We start from the raw sequence: 24,567 nt of genomic DNA, 5'->3' as shown, positions 1-24,567 counted from the left end.
TTTATAATCTTTTTCATAATCGTGGATGTTTAACATCCCAGAGTTCTAAGAGTGTTCAATCCTCACATAAATTCTATAGCGTAGTTACTATTATTATCCCCATTTTACAGATGAGGAACTTAAAGCTCATGGAGCCTAAATAATTACCCTAAGGGGACTACAGTGGCAGGTTGGAGGGAGTCAGGGTCCAAACTATGCCTGTTACCCAGATTTTAGAATTAAATAAGTAACTTCCTATTGCTGGACACATGTTCTTTATTACAGATCGTGTTTCATTAATCATCTTTGTGCATTTAACTTTATTTATTTATATTATTATCTTGGAATAATTTCCAAGTGAGATTATTGAATCAAAGAATGAATGGTATATGAATGCTTATGCTCTGGTATATACTGTTTAACTGATTTCTAAAGCATGTGGGTTAATCTATGTTTCCTCCAGCTGTGTAGTAATATATTGCTTTCTTTCAATTTAGCCAATATTGACTTTTGCTACTTTAATTACTTTAACTCCTTAAATATACTAGTATATTATGTTTTCCAAGTCAGAAAATATATGTCCTATTAATTCCTTCAATAAATATTTATCAAGATTGTTACTATATAAAATTAACACAATGAAAAAATATAAATATGGTCCTTATACCTAAGTTATTAGAAATACATCTTTTATAATTTGCTATACCTTTTATATTTTTTACAAGTTGCCAGTTTCTTACATAAGTATTATATTAATCTACTTTCCAGTTCTACTTTTATATGTCATGTTTTTATGTGTACTATTTTGGATTATCTACATAACAATCATGCTGTATGTGAATAATAACATTTTTCTTTCTTCCTTCCCAGTCCTTACACCTTTCATTTCTTGTCTTAAATTATTGAACTACCTAGGAGCTCCAATATAATGTTGAATGGAATTGGTGGTAGTTGACATTCTTAACTCATTCTGGTTTCTCAAGGACAAAGCTTTCAATATTTTACCATTGAATATGATAGTTCTATAAGTTCTCTTATATTTCTACTTGCTAAAAACTTTTTTAAAATCATGCTGTTTAATTTCTGTCATGCTACTTCTGCATCTATCAACATGATAGTATTATTTCTTTCCTTTTTGCTGTTAATATGGTGACTTACATTGATTGATTACATTTTTTTCAGATGCTAACGCCACTTATGATATATTTTTAAAATGTATATATTAGTGGATTTTATTTGCTAATATTTTGAGATTTTTGCATATGTTCATGAGAGAGTTTGACCTATAATTTTTCTTCCTTGTATTATACTTGCCAGGTTTCAGTAGCAGGGTTACACTGACCTTATAAAAAGAGTTAGGAAGTAGTACATCTTTTCTTAGTCTCCTAATGAATTTGTGTAAGATTGTTCTTACTTCTTCCTCAAATGATGCCACGTAATGGAGTGATAATATTGGTCACTTGGTTATGATACCATCCTTTTCTCCACTGTATGCTTAATATTTTTCCTTACTATAATTAAGTAATATGAGGAGAGAATTGTTTATTTTTTGAGTTAGTATAATTAACTATGTGTCCAAAAATACCTACTCCAGATGGACTTGATTTTTGCTCATGCTTGTAGGGAAGAACAGCTTTGCACTGGTCATGTAACAACGGATACCTTGATGCCATTAAATTACTGCTAGACTTCGCTGCTTTTCCCAATCAGATGGAAAACAATGAAGAGAGGTGAGTCAGCTGTTGATAAAAAGAATGTATTGTTGTTCATATCACATTCTTTCTGCCAGATTTTTTAAATCTCAAATTTAGATACTGGTTCAGATATAATAAGTATACTCATAAGGAAACACTACATTAAGAAATCCTGAACCAGAAAGAAAAGAGCAAAACTTCTATGCAGTATCGACTTAGAATTTCTGGATTTTATTCAGACGTTAGATATCACCTAGGGTCAGCTCACATTTTACAGATGAGGAAACAACACGCCTTCTTTCTGGCTGGTGGCTAGCATAAAGACAGGGGGTCCTGATTGACTGGGACAAGGGATTCGGTTAGGCCAGTGGCACGTATTATATATCAAGAAGTTTCTCTTGATGAGAGGATATTATCAATTAGTGGACAAAGGTGCCACCATGTAGCATGAAAAAATGAGAAGCTAAGCTGAAAGTTCAGGATTTTAGTCTCAATACAGAATTCTTGAATAATATGAGACTCACAGAATTAGGCTGGGTTGTTCCCCCAGGACCCAGGCCTAATAAAAAGGACAGACACAGTGTGAAACCTAAGCAGAAGAGATTCGTGGTGGTATTGGATCTAGAGTCTAGTAATTTGTAGGTAGCAACTAAGTTTGTAATCAGACATCCATACCTAAACTCCCCACCCAGGTCTGTGCTTTAGATTTCATTGTTTGTGGATGCTCTAGCTAGAGTGGCCCCTGCTATAACACCATCCCTACCCTCTTAGCACCACCGCCAGTCCTTCCTTTCTGTCATGGACACTTTGAAGAGAAGGAAGGACTTTCTCTAGGGCAGCTGTCTTAGCGGAAACATGCTCCTCCGATCTGGGGCCAACCCCGTCATCTTCTCCACCTCTTTCAGAACCTTTCCCCATAGTTATAGCCTCCATCCATTATCTTCCAACTCTTTCTCTGCGTCCAAAGTCTTCTCGCAGACTGTCTTCACTGCCTCCATTTCTTCATGCTCACCATTCATGCCATTGCAGTCTGGCTTCATCTCACGTCTCCTGAAATCTGTGTCTTTTCCTAGTTGAAAAGTGATAGTTGTCCTTTCTGTCCACTCTCATGGCCTTTCTGCATCCTGCTTCTGTTGCTTCCTCTTCTTTACCTTATTGAGACTCTATCTTCTTTAAGCTTCTGTGACAGTTTATTTTCTCTTCTGATCATCTCTGCTCCTTCTTCATTTCTTTTGGCTTCTCTTCTGTTTTTTATTTATTTTTAATATAAACATTCTTCAAGGACCAGATCTCTTTTCTCAGCCTATCTCCTTTGGTGATCTGACCAACCATTGCTGCTTCGGCAATCACCTGGGTCCTGCTGGGTTTAAAAACTGTATTTCAGACTCAGGGTCTCTCCTTACTTCACAGTCATCTCTTCATTGCCAGCATCATTGTCTAAATCAAGCTCTCTTTGACTCTTTCTGGGACTGGTGCAGTGTCTCCTTGTTCTTTTCCCTCCTTTGACCTTTCCTCATTCCATTCATCAGCTTCCAAAGTAGCCTTGCTAACTCATATTCTAATGTAATTGTTAATCATGTCATTCCTCTGTTCAAATGCCGTCTCATCTAAGGAGGTTGTTCTGATCCCATAGTCATGTGTCCCAAACTTCGTTCTTCCCTACACTGTATTTTTACAGCAGTTGGCACATTTCACTTTATATTATAATTTTGTATACTCTGTCTTCCCTATTAGCAGAGAACTCCTAAGGATCATGGTCATCTCTGTACAGTGTACAGTGCTTTTTATGAAGTGGATGCTCAGTAAATAAGTGTTGGTTGTCAAGTTAGTATTGTCTGGATCTTAGTAACCATTGCCCTGCTTTATACCTGCATCAGAAACTTCTGGAATTCTTAGAGCACATGAAGAATTAGATAAAGCAGACTAATATATCTTATTTTAGGAGCAATTATATAAAGAATGCACTCTATTATAGTCATATGCTAACTACAAAACAAAAAAAATTTGAAGATTTAGGGGGTTGGGCATCTAAGGAAGCTGGAAGCCCAGTGGAGTCCTCAAGGCTGCGGCTGTGACATGAAAGCAGATGTGTGAGCGGGATGATTTCTCCCCCTGAAATCCTAAAACCACCAAAGGGAAGGTTTAAGAATCCTAAGAATTAGTGATGTCTTATTTCTGTAAAGCATGTATTCTATTACAGTGTTTACCACATGCCTATTATTTTTTAGGAAACAGTAAAAAAACATTTTGTTTGCAATTCAGTTCCCATTTATATGTGAAGCATTGAATTCCAGACCTAAGTAAGCCTATGAATTAAGGTGCTTACTGCCTCCTGGAGAAAGAATAGGTTAATTACAGACCAAACGACCATAGGAAAAGCCCGCCTAACTGAACTTGCCAATCTATAAATGAAAAGAGACAGTGGCAATATTCCAGGCCCCTTTAATGTTTCATCAGCAATGCACCTTGATGTACAAATGTCAGAACTTGGCACTGCCTTTTATGTTTATTGACATTCTAGTTTAGGCATTCTGCTCATCCCAGCAGACCATTCCCACTTGGCAGGTCCAATTGTATCTTGTCTCGCCTTTATCTACATTGTTTCTTGCCTGGTTACCATCAGTGTGGGGCTAATTTTTACTTCTCATGCATTGACACTAACCCCTTGATGTGCACTGCTTAGACATAATTTTTGCCAGCTCCTGCTGGCTTTCAGTCAATAACTATCTGACAGCCACACTCTGATATTGATGGGAATATTCACAGCACTTGAATGTTTCTAAATTGAATTGGGGGTAAAGAAAGATTTCTATAGTAATAATCACAATATGGTCAGTTGCTTGAACTCTAGGTATATGGACTTTCAATCTTAAAACCTTGCTAGGTATTTGGATTGTGTTTTTTGAGCAAAAATTGACTGAGAATCCTAAATAAACCAGTTGGGGGAATTTTTTTATTTTTTATTTTTGGAAATTGGGGGGAATTCGAATACGGAGTTGACATTGGATCTTACTAAGGAATTCCTGTTAATTTTGTTAATACAATAGTGATGTGGTTATGTTCATATTATTTATAGATGAATACTGAAATGCAGGGAAATGTAATGATAGAAATTCTGGGATTTGCTTAAGATTCTTTAGCAAAAGTGAAAAGGAAGGGCTTGGATGAAGCAAATGTGGCAAGGATCTTGCTAATTGTTACATTTGGATGATGTGTGTGCAAAGCAGAATGGTGTCATACCCTCTACTTTTGTTTATGTTTGAGTTGTCTCCTAATAAAAATATACTCTCAGGCAGTTTGTGAATAGAAATTGCGTTTCAATTCACAAACTGCCTGAGAGATCTAGTTCTTCCCACCTCCTTTTCACCTGTTACAAATGAGAAAACAGAAGCTCAGAGAAGTGAAGAGAATGTCCAGGTCCTGCAGGTCTCAGACTCCCGGTTCAGCATTCTTTAGGGTATCTTATGCTACCTGTTCTTTGTTTTTGTCATATTTGTAAGTATAGGCATAGTTTGGGCATTACTTTCATAAATCAGATTTTTATAATCTTGCTTGTATACTATGTGAAAGACACTACATTTTATTATAGAAGAAATAACTTACTAAATATAGGTTATTTCACGTTGATTTTAGAAGTTTCATTCTCTTAAGAGACTTAAACTCAATAATTGATAGATGTGCTGTAGAAAGATTATTGAACAGGGAGACATTTGATCTTAGTTTCAGTCTAGATTCTGCAGATTACTAGTTACGTAACCTTCAGCAAGTTGCTTAATTTTTCTGTCTGTTTATTGAGTTTATTTCCCTAAATATCCTCTAAAATTCAATTTAGCTCTACTATTGTGTGATAATATTTACCATTTAATATGTAGTTAATTTTTTAAACTACGTATAAATAATGTTTTAAAGTTTACATACGCACCTCTACTTATGGGCCTTCTGGTCCCTGAACAGGAGTGGCAGATGGAGCTGCCCTTAAGTGAGGTTCCTTACCTTTAGCACTTGGGGCTTCCTTCTGAATTCAGTTTCCTTATTGAAGTGGCCAAACCACCCTTTGCTTATACTCAAAACCCTGTCCTTCTATGGCTTACTATAGCTATTAGATGAATTTTGAAGAGATTTTTTTTTCTATAATCATTGGATAGTTTTCTGTGTCTAATGATGCTTTCATATAATCATCATTTATTCCACTTCAGATATCAGCTGATTATTTTCTCTGAACATCTCTTATTGCATTGAATTATTAACAGTCACTCAGAGAGGAATCAGATGAGTGGCAGCCATTACGTGGCCATAAATACTAGTTTGAGTCCAATGGAAATAATATTTATGATAAGTGATTATGGTGTCACAAATCATACTACAATGTATGTCCTATAATAACAGTAATAGCCGATATGTATGAACTCCTTTGTGCCAGGCACAATGCCAGTCTTTATATATTTTTTCTTCATGCCAAGTCTGTGATGAGGAAACCTGGGGCTTAGAAACATCAAGTAAGTTGTTTAAGAAGTGACAGTTATCATCACCATTGTTGGATGGTGGAATTTGGGGTTTTGGGTTTTTTTATTTCAATATTTTTATTTTTCACATTGTTTAAATTCTTAGATGTGTCCTTTTCATGAAGTAGTCACTTTCTTTAAAAAAGGAAAGCATATCTGCCAAGATAGTAACAGTGGTTAATTGTGAGGGTGGTGATTTGGATGACTATTTTCTTCCGTGGTGTTTGTCTAATTTATTTTATATTTCCAAAAATAGAAAAATGTGTTTTTAAAATTTGAAACACATAACTACATGACAATAACATGTATGCTTTCTAAATAACATATTTATCAACAAGGGGCTGTATGTCCACTGTACAAAGTCTAAAAGGCATAAAAGGGCCTTGAGTGAAAATGGAATGTCCCTCTATGCTTGCCTCTGAGACAGTCGGTTTCTCTCTCAGGCATCGCTGTCACCAGTTTCTTGGGAAACTTCTGGAGATATGTTTTATATAGGTGAATACACACAGATAAATTCTTTCTTGTACAGTGGAGCATGCCACAATACTCTTCTGTTTCTTACTTTTTCCTTTTTTCATTTAACAAGAGATCCTGGAGATTGTTCCTTGTTTATTCATACATGCAGGAGTGGCTGCATTATACTGATGACTTCGTTGCATGGGTGGCCTGTGCTTTATTTAACTGGTCCTCTGTTGATGCATATTGAGGTCATTTGCATTCTTCTACTATTACAAGCTGTGCTTCTGTGAATATCCTTGCACATAAAGCAGCTCACAAAGGAGAGCAGATCTGGGGGGTAAATGCCTGTATGTGAAATGCCTATGTTGAAAGTCAGATACATACATAATTTTGAAAGGTATGCCAAATTGTTCTCCCTAAAGATTAAGATAGTGTGTGAGAGATTGCCAGCACAGTCTGGTGCGTGCTAATCTAATTATGAAAATGCTCTTTCGTATGAGTCTTAATTTGTATTTCTCTTAAATTAGTGAGATTGGACATATGTTTAGGAGCCATTAGTATTTCCTGTTATGGGAACGCTTTTACCTTTGTTTTTGGTGTTTTTGCCCTGCAAAGTTTTATTGTGTGTGTGTGTGTGTGTGTGTGTGTGTGTGTGTGTGTTTATGTAATTGGATTTATCAAGCATAAGGTTTCTGACTTTTGTACCTTTTTTTTTTAAAGACTTCCCTCTTCAATTTTTAAGAAATCTTCCATGATTTCTTATGGTATATTTATGACTTCTTTTATGTGTATATATATATATATTTAGATCTTTGCCTCATTCATAATTTATTTTAGAGTAAAATGTGATATAAATATTTTTCCCCCAGATGGCTACCCAGTTGTTTCAGCATTATTTAATAATTCATCCTTTCTCCAGCTATAGAGCCATCCTTATCATATACTAAATCTCCCCATTTGGAGGTATATTTTTAATTTCTGTTTTAAATATGTTTTATTGAAATTTTTTTAGAGAGAGAGGGAGAGAGAAACATCAGTAAGAGAGAAGCATTGATCAGCTGCTGCCTGCATGCTCCCTACTGGGGATCTAGCCTGCAACCCAGTCATGTGCCCTGACCTGGAAATAAACTGGCGACTTCTGGGTACATAGGACGATGATCAACCAACTGAGCCACCCTGGCCAGAGCTATTTTGTATTTCATTAACACTCAAATTATGAATCTCACAGAATATTATTTGCAGTCCCTTTTCAGATAGGAATGAGGAATTATTTGGAACATGGGAAAGAGGAAAGGGATCATGTTCTCACAGCCCCCAGTTTGTGAGCCAGTGAGGAAAGCTCAGGAATTGATGTGGTCAGTAGCACAGAACACCTGACCCAGCTTCCCCCTTGCTTGTGCCCCTCAGAGAACAGAAGGAGCTGCTTTGCCTGAGGAATGTTCCATGTCTCCACATGTTCCTTTCCCTGCTTGTATTGCCAGTTAGCTGTACCTCGAATTACATTCCGACACTAAAAAGTCTCCCTGCCTCAGGTACACTCCCCTCGATTATGCTTTGCTTGGTGAGCGCCACGAAGTGATCCAGTTCATGTTGGAGCATGGCGCCCTGTCCATCGCAGCCATCCAGGACATCGCTGCCTTCAAAATCCAAGCTGTGTACAAAGGCTACAAGGTCAGGAAAGCTTTCCGAGACCGCAAGAACCTCCTCATGAAGCATGAGCAGCTGAGGAAAGATGCTGCTGCCAAGTAAGTCCCAGCTGTTAGCGATGGGTGATGTGTTCTCACAACTCAGGTCAGGGCTGGAGGGGCGGAGAGGGAGTCGGGGAGAGAATCTGAAATAGCTTTGATCCCTGTACCCAAGCCACCTTCCCCCTTCTGCTCACCAGTCCTTCGGAGGACTGAGGCTGAAATGAAGGACAAGATCTAACCTCTGCATGGTGACTGTTCCTCTCAGTTTCCCGGGGAAGGAGTGGAGGGTGGCCGTGCTCCCTCAGTGAGCTGCAAAGAGAAAGCTGTTTTTCTCACCTCTCCTGCCTTTCCCAAAGAAACTTCCACCAGTGCCTGCCTGCTTCCACAAGACTCATCGAGCTTTGATTTGATTAAAGCAACCAACTTGTATAAATAACTTGCTTCTCCCCACCTATTCCTTGACAAATTTATACTAAATAATGTAATTTATTCAATGATCATTGATTGAATTCTACTGTACATACAAAACTTTTGGCTAGAGCCTACAGAGAAAATAGTAACTAAAAGGAAAATACTTGCTTCAAGAACTTCACACTTTTCTGGATAATGATACAAAATGTGCAAAATAGTCATAGGTACGTATTATACATTGTGATTATCTTACCGTAAGTGATAGATTTTAGATTAGGCTTTGGTTTGCCTTTACTTTGATACCTGTGTTGGGTATTTTAAATAGCAGGAGGTATCACATTAGCGGGTATAGAGACCAAAACTTCTGATGATAAAGATGCGGACAACAGGTAGATTCCTGAGAGACAACTTCCGGGCTGTGTCTTGAATGTTTCCAAATCTTGGATCATGCCACCTCTTAATTCCTTCCATATCTTGCCCACAAGGGGGAAGCATATGTGTAATAAATAGCAATTAAAAATAATGATCAAAGGCAGGATAAACCATGTCAGCAAGAAGTTAAATACCGGGTGGAAAAATGGCGGCGGTATAAACGGACGTGTCCTGTGCCTTGTCCTGGAGCAGATAAGGGTGAGCAGCTGAAACGGGTAACATGCAGCCCAAATAGGCAGAGGATTTTCAGCTGAGAGACTGTCTGCAGCTAGGAAAGACCGAGAACCCCCAGGAAAAAAAAGGACGGTTGGAGACTGCGGCTGAAGCCTCTCGTGGTGCGCCAGCTAAGCAGCGGAGACTGCGCCATCTTGGGTGGTTGTTGCCGGCATCCAGAGACCAGCTACTAACCTGGGAACAAGGGATCTCAAGCAGCGTCACTGCCTGAACTCGGACGAGCACTGCTTCTTCTCACGGAAAGGTTGGACATCCCCTAAAGGTGCGGTTTGAAGTTCGGGTTGGAGGGAGGACCAAGCTCGCGCGCGCGCGCGGGGCGGAATCTGCGCCCCACAGAGTCTGCAGCCGTTGGGACCAGCGTGACCCACGAGTGGGGAAGGGGCCCCACAGGGCTGCTGGCAGAAGGGAACGCGAAAAATGAGCCCATAGCTGGACTGGATGTAAGGGAGCAGCCTTGGACTTTGCCAATCTGCTGGCTGCTTGGTGCCAGGGGTGAGTGAGCGCGCGGAGACTGCGCGCGGAGACTGTGCGCAGACCTGGAAGGTGGAGGCTTGCGAATTCGCACAACTATCAGGCTCTTGTTACAGTTCCCCTTAGATCCGTGCATTTGATTATTAAACCCAGTGCATGGGATTCCCCAGTTGGGGTCATTCACAGAGCCTGTAGGGGAAAGTTCTTTTTGGGGAGCCTGGGAAACAGCAGGCAGTGTCAAGGAACCAGCTCTGGGCAGTGGTCTTTCCTGAATCAGTTCCCAATACCATAGAGGAAAAAAAAAAAAAAAAAAAAAAAACCCTACTGATAGAGAGGACTTATAGCCTCGGAGGTCAATCCAGACACACTGCCACCCAGAGGCAGAGCCACGAACTGTCTCTTCTGCGATCACAAATAAAGGCAGTCTGGTAAACAAATACAAGCTGCCTTGAAATCAGGTCTGTGGTTTACTGCACGGAGGGACAGTGTATCGCAGGGAAGTTCAACACTCCCCTGAATGCCTGGCAGGACTGAGGCGTGCCAAAAAGAAGAGTGGAAGATCTGAAGCACCTTCACTTCCGAATATTTTTATATATATATATATTTATTTTTTTTTTAAATTCTTTTTTCACCATTTCATTAAGAACCTATTTTATTTTATTTTTATTTTTTATTTTTTATTTTTTTCATCACTTGATTTTACCTTTTTAATTACTACATTTTTTTAACCAGTATTATTGCTATCCTTTTACCATTTTTTCAAGTGTCATTTTATTTTTTATTATTTTTTTAATTTTTCTTTATTTTATTTTGGGATTAGTGTTATACACACTATTTTCATCATTCCTTTAGCATCATGTCTCTCTAGCTCACATTTACCCTTAAGCCAAAACTCTCTTCCTCACTTTTCCACTTTTGTTGTCCTGTTTCTCGTACCCTATTCCTGCTTTGGATTTTACCTATTCCTTCTTTCTAACCACTGTCTAAATTTCACCCTACTTATATATCTAATTTCCAATCCCTCGCTCTCCCCATACAAATAGCCTCTTCCCCACCTCTATTTCATTCTCTTACTTTTTTTTTTTTTGTATTTTTGTTTTTTTTCTTCTCTCCCTTTTCCCAATCTCATTTCGGCACTCCTTTTTGTTTTTTATTTTTCTCTTTAATCTTTTTCTCTTTTCTCTTCTATATCCCCTAATTCTCTTCGCTCGGGGGGTCACCTTTATTTGGGGTTATTAATATCGTGAATGCATTTAGTTTGTTGCCTTGTACGTTGTGCCTTGTTGTGTTGTATTTTGTGCCTTTGAATCAGCGCAGCAGAGAGAGAACTACATAACCAAACACCTTGAGAAGAGAAATCATGGTGAAACAAAGAACCAACCCAAATATGAGAGAAAAACAGGCATCATCAGAAAAGGAAGTAAACGAAATGGAGGCAATGGAGGCAAGCAACCTGTCAGAGAAAGAATTCAGAGTAATGGTCATAAGGTGGATGAAAAAAATGGAAGACCAATTCAACAATATGTGTAGGAACCAAGAGGAAATGAAGAAGAACCAAGAGGAAATGAAGAGAAACCAAGAAGAAATGAAAAACGACATCACTGCCATAAAGAACTCAATAGAAAGCATCAACAGTAGACTAGAAGAAGCAGAGGACCGCATCAGCGAGCTAGAAGACAAGGTAGAAAAAAATACCCAAACAGAACAGCTTCTAGAAAAAAAAATTAAAAAGCAGGAGGAGAGCCTAAGAGAACTCTGGGACAATGCTAAACGAAACAACATCCGAATAATAGGGGTGCCAGAAGGAGAGGAAACTGAGCAAGGAATAGAAAACCTGTTTGAAAAAATAGTAACAGAAAATTTCCCTGATATAGGGAGGAAAAAACTCACACAAATCCAAGAAGCTCACAGAGTCCCAAACAAAATGAACCCGAAAAGACCGACACCAAGGCACATAATAATTAAATTGGCAAACACCAACGACAAAGCAAGAATCTTAAAAGCAGCCAGAGAGAGACAGAAAGTTACCTACAAAGGATCCCCCATCAGACTAGCAACCGATTTCTCAACAGAAACACATCAGGCAAGAAGGGAATGGAATGAAATATACAAAGTCATGCAAAGGAAGGGTCTGAATCCAAGAATACTATACCCAGCGAGGCTATCAATCAAAATTGAGGGTCAAATCAGGAGCTTCACAGACAAAAACGGTCTACGGGAGTTTATTACAACCAAACCAGCAATGCAAGAAATGCTACAGGGTCTGCTGTAAATAGAAAAAACAGGAAACAAAGAAGGAACACAGCGGTAAAGAACAAAAATGGCGACTAACAAGTTTCTATCAATAATAACTTTAAATGTAAATGGATTAAATTCCCCAGTCAAAAGGCATAGGGTAAATGAGTGGATAAGAAAACATGACCCATATGTCTGCTGTCTACAGGAAACCCACCTCACAAAAAAAGACACACACAGACTGATGGTGAAGGGATGGAAAAAGGTTTTTCAGGCCAATGGAAGTGAAAAAAAAGCCGGGGTAGCAATACTTATATCTGACAAATTAGATCTCAAAGTGAAGGACATAAAAAGAGATCAAGAAGGCCACTTCATAATACTAAAGGGAGCAGTCCAACAAGAAGAAATAACTCTGGTAAATATATATGCACCCAATATAGGAGCACCCAAATACGTAAGAAATCTTCTGGAGAAGATCAAGGGAGAGATTGACAGCAATACAATCATAGTAGGGGATCTTAACACCCCATTATCTCCACTGGACAAATCCTCTAAACAGAAACTCAGCAAAGAAACATCAATCCTAAATGACTCACTAGATCAGATGGAATTAATTGACATCTTCAGAACATTTCACCCCAAAGTCACAGAATATACATTCTCCTCGGGTGCACATTTGTCATCTTCAAAGATAGACCATATATTGGGTCACAGACAAAGTCTCTTCAAATTCAAGAAAATTGAAATCATATCAAGTATCTTCTCAGATCACAAAGGCATAAAACTGGAAATCAACTACAACAAAAACAATCCAAAAAAATCAAACACATGGAGACTAAATAGCATGCTATTAAACAACGACTGGGTCACCAGTGAGATCAAAGAAGAAATAAAAAACATCATGGCAACAAATGACAATGAAAACACAACAATCCAAAACCTATGGGACACAGCAAAAGCAGTCTTGAGAGGGAAGTTCATAGCTCTACAAGCCTACTGCAAGAAACAAGAAACAATGAGAATAAATGACCTAACTCTACAACTCAAAGAATTAGAAAGAGAGCAACAAAAAAAGCCCACTGTAAGCAGAAGGAAGGAAATAACAAAGATCAGAGCGGAGATAAACGACATAGAGACCAAAAAAACAATACAAAAGATCAACAAAACCAAGAGCTGGTTCTTTGAAAGGATAAACAAGATTGATACACCTCTAGCCAGGCTCACCAAGAAACAAAGAGAGAGGACCCAAATAAACAAAATCAGAAATGAAATAGGAGAAATAACAACAGACCCCACAGAAATACAAAGGATTGTTAGAAAATACTATGAACAACTCTACTCCAACACACTAGACAACCTGGAGGAAATGGACATATTCCTAGATAAATACAACCTTCCAAAACTTAACCAGGAAGAATCTAAAAATCTCAATAGGCCAATAACTATGGAGGAAATCGAAGCAGTAATCAAAAAGCTTCCAGCAAACAAAAGCCCGGGGCCAGATGGCTTCACAGGGGAGTTTTACCAAACATTCAAGGAAGACCTAAAACCTATCCTCCTCAGACTATGTCAAAAGATCCAAGAGGAAGGAGCACTTCCCAGCTCATTCTATGAAGCCAACATCACCCTAATCCCAAAACCAGATAAAGACAATACAATGAAAGAGAATTACAGGCCAATATCCCTCATGAACATAGATGCCAAAATCCTCAACAAAATCCTAGCAAATCGGATCCAGCAGTACATCAAAAAGATCATACACCATGACCAAGTAGGATTTATCCCAGGGATGCAAGGATGGTACAGTATTCGCAAATCAATAAATGTGATACATCACATAAACAAATTGAGAGAGAAAAACCACATAGTCATATCAATTGATGCGGAAAAAGCATTTGACAAAATCCAACACCCTTTCTTGATAAAAACTCTCAGCAAGATAGGAATTGAGGGATCATACCTCAACACAATAAAAGCCATATATGACAAACCCACAGCCAACATCATAATCAATGGGCAAAAACTAAAACCATTCCCCCTAAAAACAGGAACAAGACAGGGATGCCCCCTCTCACCACTCCTGTTCAACATAGTACTGGAAGTACTAGCCATTGCGATCAGACACGAAGAAGAAATAAAAGGCATCCAGATTGGAAAAGAAGAAGTAAAACTGTCCTTATTTGCAGATGACATGATACTGTACATACAGAACCCTAAAGACTCCATCAAAAAATTATTAGACTTAATAAATGAATTCGGCAATGTAGCAGGATACAAAATTAATGCTAAGAAATCCATGGCATTTCTTTACACCAATAGTGAACTTACAGAAAGTGAAACTACAGAAGCAATCCCATATACCATTGCACCAAAAAAATTAAAATACCTAGGAATAAACTTAACTAAGGAGGTAAAAGACTTATATGCTGAAAACTACAGGACACTGAAAAAAGAGATAGAGGAAGACATAAACAGATGGAAGAATATACCGTGTTCATGGATTGGTAGAATCAACATCATCAAAATGTCCATACTACCCAAAGCAATTTATAGATTCAATGCAATCCCCATTAAATTACCAACAGCATATTTCACAGATCTAGAACGAACGTTCCAAAAATTCATCTGGAATAAAAAAAGACCCCGAATAGCTGCAACAATCCTCAGAAAGAACAAAGTAGGTGGGATCTCAATACCAGATATCAAACTGTATTACAAAGCCACTGTTCTTAAAACAGCTTGGTACTGGCACAAGAACAGACATATAGATCAATGGAATAGAATAGAGACCCCAGAAATCAACCCAAACCACTATGCCCAATTAATATTCGACAAAGGAGGCAAGAACATACAATGGAGTCAAGACAGTCTTTTCAATAAATGGTGTTGGGAAAATTGGACAGATACATGCAAAAGGATGAAACTAGATCACCAACTCACACCATACACAAAAATAAACTCAAAATGGATAAAAGACTTAAACGTAAGACGGGAAACCATAAAAATACTAGAGGAATCCACAGGCAGCGAAATCGCAAACATATGCCGAAGAAATTTCTTCTCTGATAATGCTCCTAGGGCAATGGAAACTAAAGAGAAAATAAACAAATGGGACTACATCAAAATAAAAAGCTTTTGCACAGCAAAGGAAACCATCAACAAAACAACAAGAAGACCCACTACATGGGAGAACATATTTGCCAATGATACCACCGATAAGGGTTTAATTTCCAACATTTACAGGGATCTCATGAAACTTAACAAAAGGAAGATAAACAATCCAATAAAAAAATGGGCAACGGACCTAGATAGACACTTTTCGAAAGAGGACATACAGAAGGCCGAAAGACATATGAAAACCTGCTCAAAGTCACTAATTATACGAGAGATGCAAATCAAAACGACAATGCGTTATCATCTCACACCTGTCAGAATGGCTATCATCAACAAATCAACAAACAACAAGTGTTGGAGAGGATGTGGAGAAAAAGGAACCCTTCTGCACTGCTGGTGGGAATGCAGACTGGTGCAGCCACTGTGGAGAACAGTATGGAGCTACCTCAGAAGACTAAAAATGGAACTCCCATTTGACCCAGTGATCCCACTACTAGGAATATATCCCAAGAAACCAGAAACGCCAATCAGAGAGGATATATGCACCCCTATGTTCATAGCAGCACAATTCACCATAGCTAAGATTTGGAAACAGCCTAAGTGCCCATCAGCAGATGAGTGGATTAGAAAACTGTGGTACATATACACAATGGAATACTATGCTGCGGTAAAAAAAAAAAGGAACTCTTGCCTTTTGCAACAGCATGGATGGAACTGGAGAGCATTATGCTAAGTGAAATAAGCCAGTCAGAGAAAGATAAATACCACATGATCTCACTCATTTGTGGATTATAGAGAACAACATAGACTGATGAAAAGGGACAGACTCAAAGACTGAGAAACAGCAATCAGGCTATCAATCCCCAGAAGGAAAGTAGGGGAGGGCGGGGGTAAGGGGAAGAGATCAACCGAAGGACTTGTATACATGTATATAAGCCATACCAATGGACATGGACAACAGGGGGATGGGAGCATGAGTGTGTGTGTGGGGGGGGGAGGTTGGGGGTTAATGGGGGGGATGAGGACACATTTGTAATACCTTAACTAATAATAAAAAAAAAAAAAAAAAGAAGAAGAAGTTAAATACCACCGTGCACTGGAATACGCACCGTGAGGGAGCCTTCGCCAGACAAGATTGACAGAAACACATTCTCTTCTGTGACTCTGAAGCTAGCAAAGTAGGTGGCATCCTCGGAAACATTCCTTTGCATTGGTCTCTTAATGAGGCCCATGGCATCACATGTGCCAAAGAATCCAGTATTAACCTAAAGCCTCTACATGCCTGTTTCCAGCCTTCTTATCAAAGTCCTCTGCGTGTGAGTGACAACTGGAAGTAGGTAATACACGTGACAAATTATCCTGAGAGGCAAGTAAATATTCTCTACAAGGGATGGAATATTGTATTTCCTTCCACTGGTGTTTCTATAAACTCGTCCTGGCACCTCCATGACCCTTTCCCAGGAGTCCTCGTGGAAATCACCTTTCTTAAAGGATGGATGTGAAAGGAACTTGTTTAACTTACAGTGATTTTTAATTTACTGATAAAGAAATTGAGAGAGACGTTTTAGTCATATTCTCTAAGGCGTTGTTTTTTTTAAAATACTGCTTAAAGAATACCTATAATCCATTCAAAAGCACTTTATAACTCATACTGCTCCACCTGTGTTGTTGCCAAAATGAACATTACCATAATTTGCCGGCCGAACCACACCGTTGAGTGCACACTAAATTAAGACCGTGTTTATGTGGATCACTCTTCTTCCCTGGAGCTTCCTTTTTGCCAGGTTTTTATTTCACTCTCTAATCATAGATTTCCTCTAACTTGTGGCCTCTTCCTTCTCACATTTTTAAATTATACCATCTGCACACTGAGGTCATCCCTGTGAGCAAACTCCTTAGACCTCTACTCCTGCTATGCTTTTTTTAATCATTATTATTGAAAATGTATCTACTTTTAAGACTTAAATTACTTAATCTCTGTAAATAACCCCTTAATCTGTCTCATATCTTGACCTCCTGGAGCTCTAATCCAGGCTCATCAGCTGCCTCCTGCGCATCTTCACCTCACTGTCCTTTGGCCACTGCCAGCATTTCAGGTCACTGGACATTTCCATTGTGTGTCCTGTTGTCACCACCACTGCAGACCCACTGTGTGAAACCTGCAGCTCATCACCACAGCCTGTCTCCTCTCGCCTCCTGACTTCCCTGCTAGTGCATCCACCACTGATTCTGTTCATTCCTCTTTTGAAATGTACTGTTATGTCCTTTTGCTTTCCTTCTCTGTCCCATTACTCAATACAAGCCCTTATTCTTGAATACCAGGCATGATGCTGTGTAAGACCTTCAACATTTTACTTCCGCTTATATCTCCAAGTCTCATTTCTCTCTACTACTCCCACCCTTCCACACCTTCCATTTGAGGTCTCAGCCATCCTGAACTTTCTTTGCTTCCTCTCTTACCACTTTCTTTACTAACCACACTCTCTGGGAGACCTGAGCTGCCTCTGGCTAGTGTATGAGAGTGAGTATGCCTCTCAGAGTTACATAATCAAGTCCAGTTTGGGTCACCCCATTTAAACTCTTGTCATGCTGTAGTCCCTTCTACAAGAGGCTGTTCTGTGTCCACAAAAAGTTAAATAACAAGGAATTCTGTGCATCTCATGCAGTACATTCCATTAGTGGGCAGTTCTATCTGGCAGAAGTCCTTTTCTACCTTTTGGTTTTGAGCTAAAGATAAAAGTCTAAATCTTCTCTATAAACAAACCTTCAGATCATTAAAGAAAGTGTTCATGACACTCACACTCCTACCCTAGGTCTCCTTTTTGCCTCAAAGCAGATCCTCTTGCAGCCTGCTCCCCAAACATCTTCACTTTGTCAATGCCTGTCTCCAGGATGGACTTAAAGGTCTGACTCTTCTGCTCATGCTGTGGTCTGACCCATGGGAAATCACTTCCATGATGCTCCTTCATGCCATCCCACTGCCCTGAGCCTCAGATTCCCATCAGTAAAATAAAAAGGACAGGCTTTGGGGCCCCATGAATTCCCTGAAACTCCACGAAGCGTTTCCTATGTCATGCGCATATGTGGATTTTGAGGGAGAGTATCTACATTTTTGTCACATTCTCAAAGAGGGTCCATGAGTCACAGAGATTCTTAAAAATAGGACTAAATGATATCTGAGGTCCCTCCCAGCTCTAACATTCTATATGCCAAAGGTTCTAAAACACATGGCATTTTCTTATTCCCTTGAGAGGAAGTCAGAGACCAAGTATTACTAGGGCTGTTATTCAGCGACAATGAAGAGATAGACTCTGACAGGTCCCCTCCTCACAGTGCAGTGCCAACTGAAAAGGTTAGCACTAAACCTTTTCTGTCTTGTGAGGTAATCAGCTTCCCCTCACTGGAAATGTTCTAGCTGAAATTGAATTATCATCTCTGCAGGGTGATACATAAGGAGTTTTAAAGTTATATAAAGAGCTGGTCTCGAAGGTCTCTTCTGAGTCAAACATTCTGTTGGAGGTAGGCTGCATGTCTTTGCTCATGCTCTTTCCTCTGCTGAAATAACCTCTTGCTTCCCTCCTCTCCTTTTGACATTCTGTGGAGCCAGTGTAAATAGTCCCATATCCTCCACAGCTCTGTGTGGATACCTCTATTTTAGCACTCATCACATCCAAAACTCAATATCAGCAGGAGTGCCTGGATCAGGTTCCCCACTAGATTGTCAATTCTTGAGAGCAGGGACTGTGTTATGTATGCATCTCTAGGGCTAGAACACTTGATTGAACATTAATAATAAATGTTCAATAACTGACCCAGCCTGGATCTAGCTCAGGGGTGGGGAGCATCCGGCCTATAGGTCATATGAAGCCTGAGAAATCATTTGGTCTGGGCCTGCCAAGGCATTAGGGGTGAGTTAATTAAATGTTTCACCAAATATGGCAGGCTAATTTTTAAGTTGATCATTTTGTATGGCTCACGGATAATGTTAGAAATATCCAAATGGCCCTTGGCAGTAAAAAGGTTCCCCACCCCAGGTCTAGACCTTACGTAAATAATTCATTATTCTAGGCCTTAGCTTCCCCTCTGTCCAGTGGAGGGCTGGGCCAGATGCTCTCTCCGGTCTCCCTCAGTTCTAGTCCAGGAACTCTCTGTAGTCCTACTTTCACTGATGTGCCTTCCTCAGGCAGCAAACACATGTACATACCATTTATCCCCACAACCCATGCTAGGCATGTATGTATGCATTTGGTTTTCCAACTCCCTCCATGTGTATTATAAGCAGATTACGATGTTTAAAAGGACGTAAGAGCAGGAGGCTCACCACTGCATGAGACCCCACTCTGTGGCCTCCACAGAGACTGGTATTTGCCCCATTTTGACAAGAAGTCATTAGTCTATCAGATACTACATTCCCTGAATATTCAGGTTTCCATTGCCGTGAGTATAGGACCTACGTGAGGTTTCAGAGATGTGATTCAAGTGGCTTCATGGAACAGGGATTAGTGAGGTTTCAGTCGGGAGCATTTGCTAAAAATACCTTTATGCCCAGCCCTGTAGCTCTTAGACTGAATGTCACTCAGGCCACGCCCAGGTTTCTTCGCTTCCAATCAGATCCAGTTGTAGGGAAGCTTATTGTAATAGCTTTACCTCTACATAGAAGTAATAATGATTACTTATATTTATACTGCTGTAAGCTTGCAGAGTTCTTACACATTAATTCACTAAATCTGTACAATAAATCAATAAAGTAGGTGGGCATTACTCCTTAATCTTATTTCATAGATGGGAAAATAACAGAGGTTAACTTGCCTAAAATCACACAGCTGGTCGGAGCAAAAGGTGGCACTTGAATCTCACTTCTACCCTGAGCCAGGTTCCTACATTGTTTGGTTCATGCTTATGCTAGAGACTGTCTCCCTTACGAGCACTTTCCTGCTAGGCCACATGGAACAGCTCTGGCTTCCTTTTTCTGACTTCCACCCATAAGTGTAACTTGGGGGTGGCAGAAGCAGGCCCCCAAGTCAGCTTTTCTCCTAACCCAACGCCTATTCACTTGTGCCAGTGTTGTCTCCAGTGATTACAAGAGTGGTGCCAAGTCACCATCATTAATTCTGCAATGTAGTTCATTAAAAATCTTCCTATTACTCTCACGGCAAACAGCAGAGCACACCAATATCTCCTACATCCTTGAGAAAGCTAAGAAAATTAGTTGGCCCCAAGCCTACACCAGGTTTCTGAACAAGAATGGCATTAGGGCAAAGCTGGTTTAAATCGGTCTAACAAGACACACTCACTAGATCTCCCTTATCTGTGGGAACCATTTTAATCACATCTCTCAAACTTCTCTTAGGCCTTGTATTCATGCAAACTTGAATTCTCATTGAATAGAAAAAGCCTGCCTGTTTCTGCAGTGTCTGTTATAATTAATTTCTTTTGTCAAAACTTGGCAAACACGGCACTCTGGGAGCCATACAGTGGGGTAGGAAAAAATGTCAACTTCTGGGACTCAGACTCTCTAGGCCCAGAGTCAGTCAGGTCTATGCTATGTTGTGAGGTTGCATCCAGTGCTGAGATGCCAGAGCTGTTAGACTTTCAAGTCGTTCTTGCCCTGATCTGGTTCTCTGCATATCAAGCAAGCTTTGATTCCTTAGTTTCTTATTGGCCTTTTTTTTTTTTTTTTTTTCAATTGTCATCTAGGCTACTAATCTGTAGAAATTCCCATCACTGGTCTTAGGTCTGGTTTGCGGGGGTGAGGGGTTCACGGTGCATCTCTGCGCCACAGTAGCCCTTTGGAGGTTTGCAGCAGCGTGTGTTCTTGAAATCTTTTCTTCCCTGCATGAAACGGCTCCAGTTCCTCCAGCCCATCACCTGGAGACCCTCTCCCCTCTGACGCTCAGGAACCAAAGCAGATGTTGTCAAAGCTCTGATCCCCAGTTGATGTGCTCACCTTGTTATACTGTGAGCCTCTGGGAGCTGCAAAAATTGTTCTAGAAAAGACAGTACAAATGAGACTAATTGGCATCCCATCAAAAGCTGCTGTCTGGCCATTCTCCCTTAATAGAAAAAAGGAGAGAAAAATGTGACTGTTTTATACATTACGATTCTGCCCTGTAATACCTTCCCTGCTAACATGTTACTTGCAGTGTCATGGACAGGACTCTTTTCTTTGTCTTTAAATTGTCATATAAACTAGAATAACATTGGTTCTTTTTCTGGTATATGTTTCCTGAACTTTATAAAAATAGTTCATGTTTATAGCATAGCCCACTGTGAAAATTAAAGATCTTTGGTATTCTATAATAAATTATTTGGAGGGAAAAAACACTTAAATTTCAGGACAATTATTGAGCCTCAGAGTTTAGGACTAATAGCCACACTGGAAGCTAGTTTGAAATGCTATTAATGGTTACTTTGGTGTTATATTACCAGGTTCTTTAAATGATCCAATTGATTTTTAGATGATGGAAGAAGATTGAGTGAAATTTTAAAAAGCAGTGTTGTCACTGAGATGGATTTTACAGGGACAAGTAGAGAGCTGAGTTCTGTCTCAGCTCTGTGTCTGGTTTATGATGTGGCCTCAGTAAGTCACTCATCTCTCTGCCTCAGTTTCCTTGTCTACCAAATAAGAGTATCACCCTCAGTAACCTGAGGTTCCTTCACACTCTTAACTATAAGCAGTGATTCTGGACCTTTTCCCCCCAGATTAGACACATACCTGTGAGATCATGTTCCATTCTCAGGAGCTGTCTCATGTGTATGTGTGTGTTGTTGTTGCTTTTATTTTAAGGTAAAAGTATAGATAAAATAGATGTAGCTTATGCATAAGTCCCACCCGCCTTTCACTGCCGTTATTATCACTTTTACATCAAGAACCACAGCTCTGGAGAACTTCGCCACTTGGAAGATTTTTTTAAAATTTAAATGCATCAATTTTAAAAAAATATTCATATACTTCTATTAACAAACTGGGGGGTCCAGTTATATATCCTGACGACTATATTCTTTCTCCCAAATCTGCTATGTAGTTCTACCAAAATGAAAACACAAACATCCCCCTTCAAGAAGTCTTCAGAGAGCAGCACTCCCTTGCTTTCTGGGCATCCGGTCACTCCGAGAAGCTGGACCCCTGTTGTCTGGTGGCTGCCTGTGCTGCAGGCCATGATGGTCTGCAGTGACAAGGTCTGCCCAGGGGCTGAGTGCACAATCACTCCTTGCAATTGGAAAAGGAGAGCTGTTTGGTTTCCTAAGAGAAAAAGAAACAATTGCTCGTATAATGAAGTTTAATTTATCATCTCAAAGCTCCTCTTCATGGCAGTGAGACCCATGTAGATGCCCAGCCAGGCAACCGGGGGCCTGTGCCTGTAGAGGATCCACATTCTCCAGAGCAGTTCTCTTCCTCTGTGCAAGTAGGAAGAACAGCACTCCCTCTGCCTGTCAGGAACAAGGCCGTTAGATCAGGTAGCAGCACCTCCCCCACCACGTGCTCCCACCTTCTGCACAGCAGCCCTCCCAGTCCCTGCGCACTGAAATGGCACCTGCTAGGCTAGAGCATCCCCGTGAAGCTCAGGCACAGATGACAGCGTCCGCTCGCCTGCAGCGCACTCAAGTGTCAGCAGCTGGCAAAGCATGTAAGACAGCCAGTCACATAGAAACATGGGAGCTGTACAGGGGTTAGCACAGCCCATCTGGCCACTTCTGCGGGAAGGGACTCAATGTGAAACTAGAAGATAAGCAAACTTGGACCCCAGACCAGAGGTCTCACCACTGGAAGAAAGGCCTTCAGAAGGTTACAAGGCTTTGTATCAAAGACCCAGAGAGCTATCCTCTGGGGCTCCCCTGTCCCTTGAGATCTGAGTGAGCTCAGCTTCAAATTCCAGTCTGTGGAAATCTGAATTCTTGGCTTCTTGGGGACTTGGGGTCTCTGCCTCAGCTCTTGCTTCTGTCTCTGGTATCTTAGCTTGGCAGTTTAGCAGGTTGATTATGAACAAGCATCTGTGAGCATGATAGACACAAACAAAAAGTTGGTGCTATTAGGAGAATCACATTTCCTATCCCATAATGGTCTAGTTGACAGACCATATGAGACTTTCCTGTTCTCTTAGCCTTATGCTCTAGGACCAGCAGCACCTGCAGAACCTGCTGCTTGTTAGAAATGCAGGAGTTTGCGCCCCGCCCGACTTGCTAGCTCAGAATCGAGATTTCGGCAGGATATCAGGAGGAGGAGCACAGGTCTAGTCCTTTTCTGTCACCTCACCACAGGCCCTGGCCCTTGCTCTGTGCATACCCAGCCTCTCATCTTCTCTCTCTTCCTCCTCCTTCCCTCTCTCTTGTTCTCTCATCTCCTCCCTCCCTGTCAGGAGCTACAAACAAACTCTCTGTGTCATGACAGAGCAGGCCTCTTCCCTGGAGCCTCAGAGCCAGTCACCACGTGGCCCCGAAGATCTCATCTTACCAGCCCTCAATCCTGATCCCAACCTTAATCAAGTGTTTGTCTAAACCAGGTCCCCTTCTGAGAGGGACTTGCACACCAGCTACTCCGAGAAGAGAAATCTTTCCACCTCATTACAAAACATATCACGGATTTTATAAATATACTTTGTTTCCAAACAGACCCCTAAATCAGGTCAGGATTACAAGCTGTCATGTAAGTGCAGACCTGGAGGAGCTGAGTCTTCCACAGGACGGTGACTCACTCAAGGTCATATTGTGGCTATTGGCAGAGGCAGGACCAGAAAAGGTCTTACACTTCCCGGGCAGGCTTCTCTCCCCTAATCATTCTCCTTTTAACTGATCCTTCAAATGGCTACCAGATTCTCTTCCTGAGCAGGAATTGAATCACCGAGCAGACAAATATACATTGGATGCCTGCTGAGAATAGCAAGCACTGTTCAAAGATCAGAAGAGGCAACACGGGCCCGGTTTCCCAATCGACTTTGCCCCAACTGCTCCCTCGGACTGAAATCCTCACTCATTCCCACCGTCTGCCTGGCAGACTCCTACACATCTTTGAGAATCAACATTTGGGACCTTCCTCTGTGAAAGCACACTATTATAACATTTCTTCCCCTGTGCATTGTCTTGGTTTTCCTAGCTGCTCCCTCTGAGTAGAAGGGTCCTCAAGGGAGGGCTGAACTCTGCGCTCCTCATTACTGTCTCATCGGTGCCCTGCACAGGACAGGCTCGGAGAATGTACTTTCCTTCCTCCTCTCTCTTCCTTGGAAATTCCTACAAATTAATGGTGCCTGTCAAACAAATCCTGTTCTTAACTCAGCCCCTTTATCTTCAAGCACTTTGCCCCTTTTGGGACCTGGGCTGCTTCAAACCACCTGCCTCCCACTACTGCTCATT

At 40.5% G+C, this 24,567-nt stretch overlaps 1 protein-coding gene across 4 annotated transcripts in view; it reads left to right on the top strand.

The window, feature by feature from the left end:
- Positions 1–24,567, top strand: part of INVS (inversin) — a 132,168-nt gene that overhangs the window by 84,466 nt on the left and 23,135 nt on the right. For all 4 annotated transcript variants that reach the window (XM_036330194.1, XM_036330192.1, XM_036330193.1 and 1 more), the window contains 2 exons: positions 1,603–1,709; positions 8,167–8,379. In XM_036330194.1, coding sequence (XP_036186087.1) covers positions 1,603–1,709; positions 8,167–8,379 — 320 coding nt within the window. The remainder of the gene's footprint in view (positions 1–1,602; positions 1,710–8,166; positions 8,380–24,567) is intronic.

The sequence above is a fragment of the Myotis myotis genome, unplaced genomic scaffold (assembly GCF_014108235.1).
Source record: "Myotis myotis isolate mMyoMyo1 unplaced genomic scaffold, mMyoMyo1.p scaffold_m19_p_12, whole genome shotgun sequence".
In the NCBI taxonomy this organism is placed as follows: domain Eukaryota; kingdom Metazoa; phylum Chordata; class Mammalia; order Chiroptera; family Vespertilionidae; genus Myotis; species Myotis myotis.
This window is presented reverse-complemented; position numbering and strand designations above follow the sequence as displayed.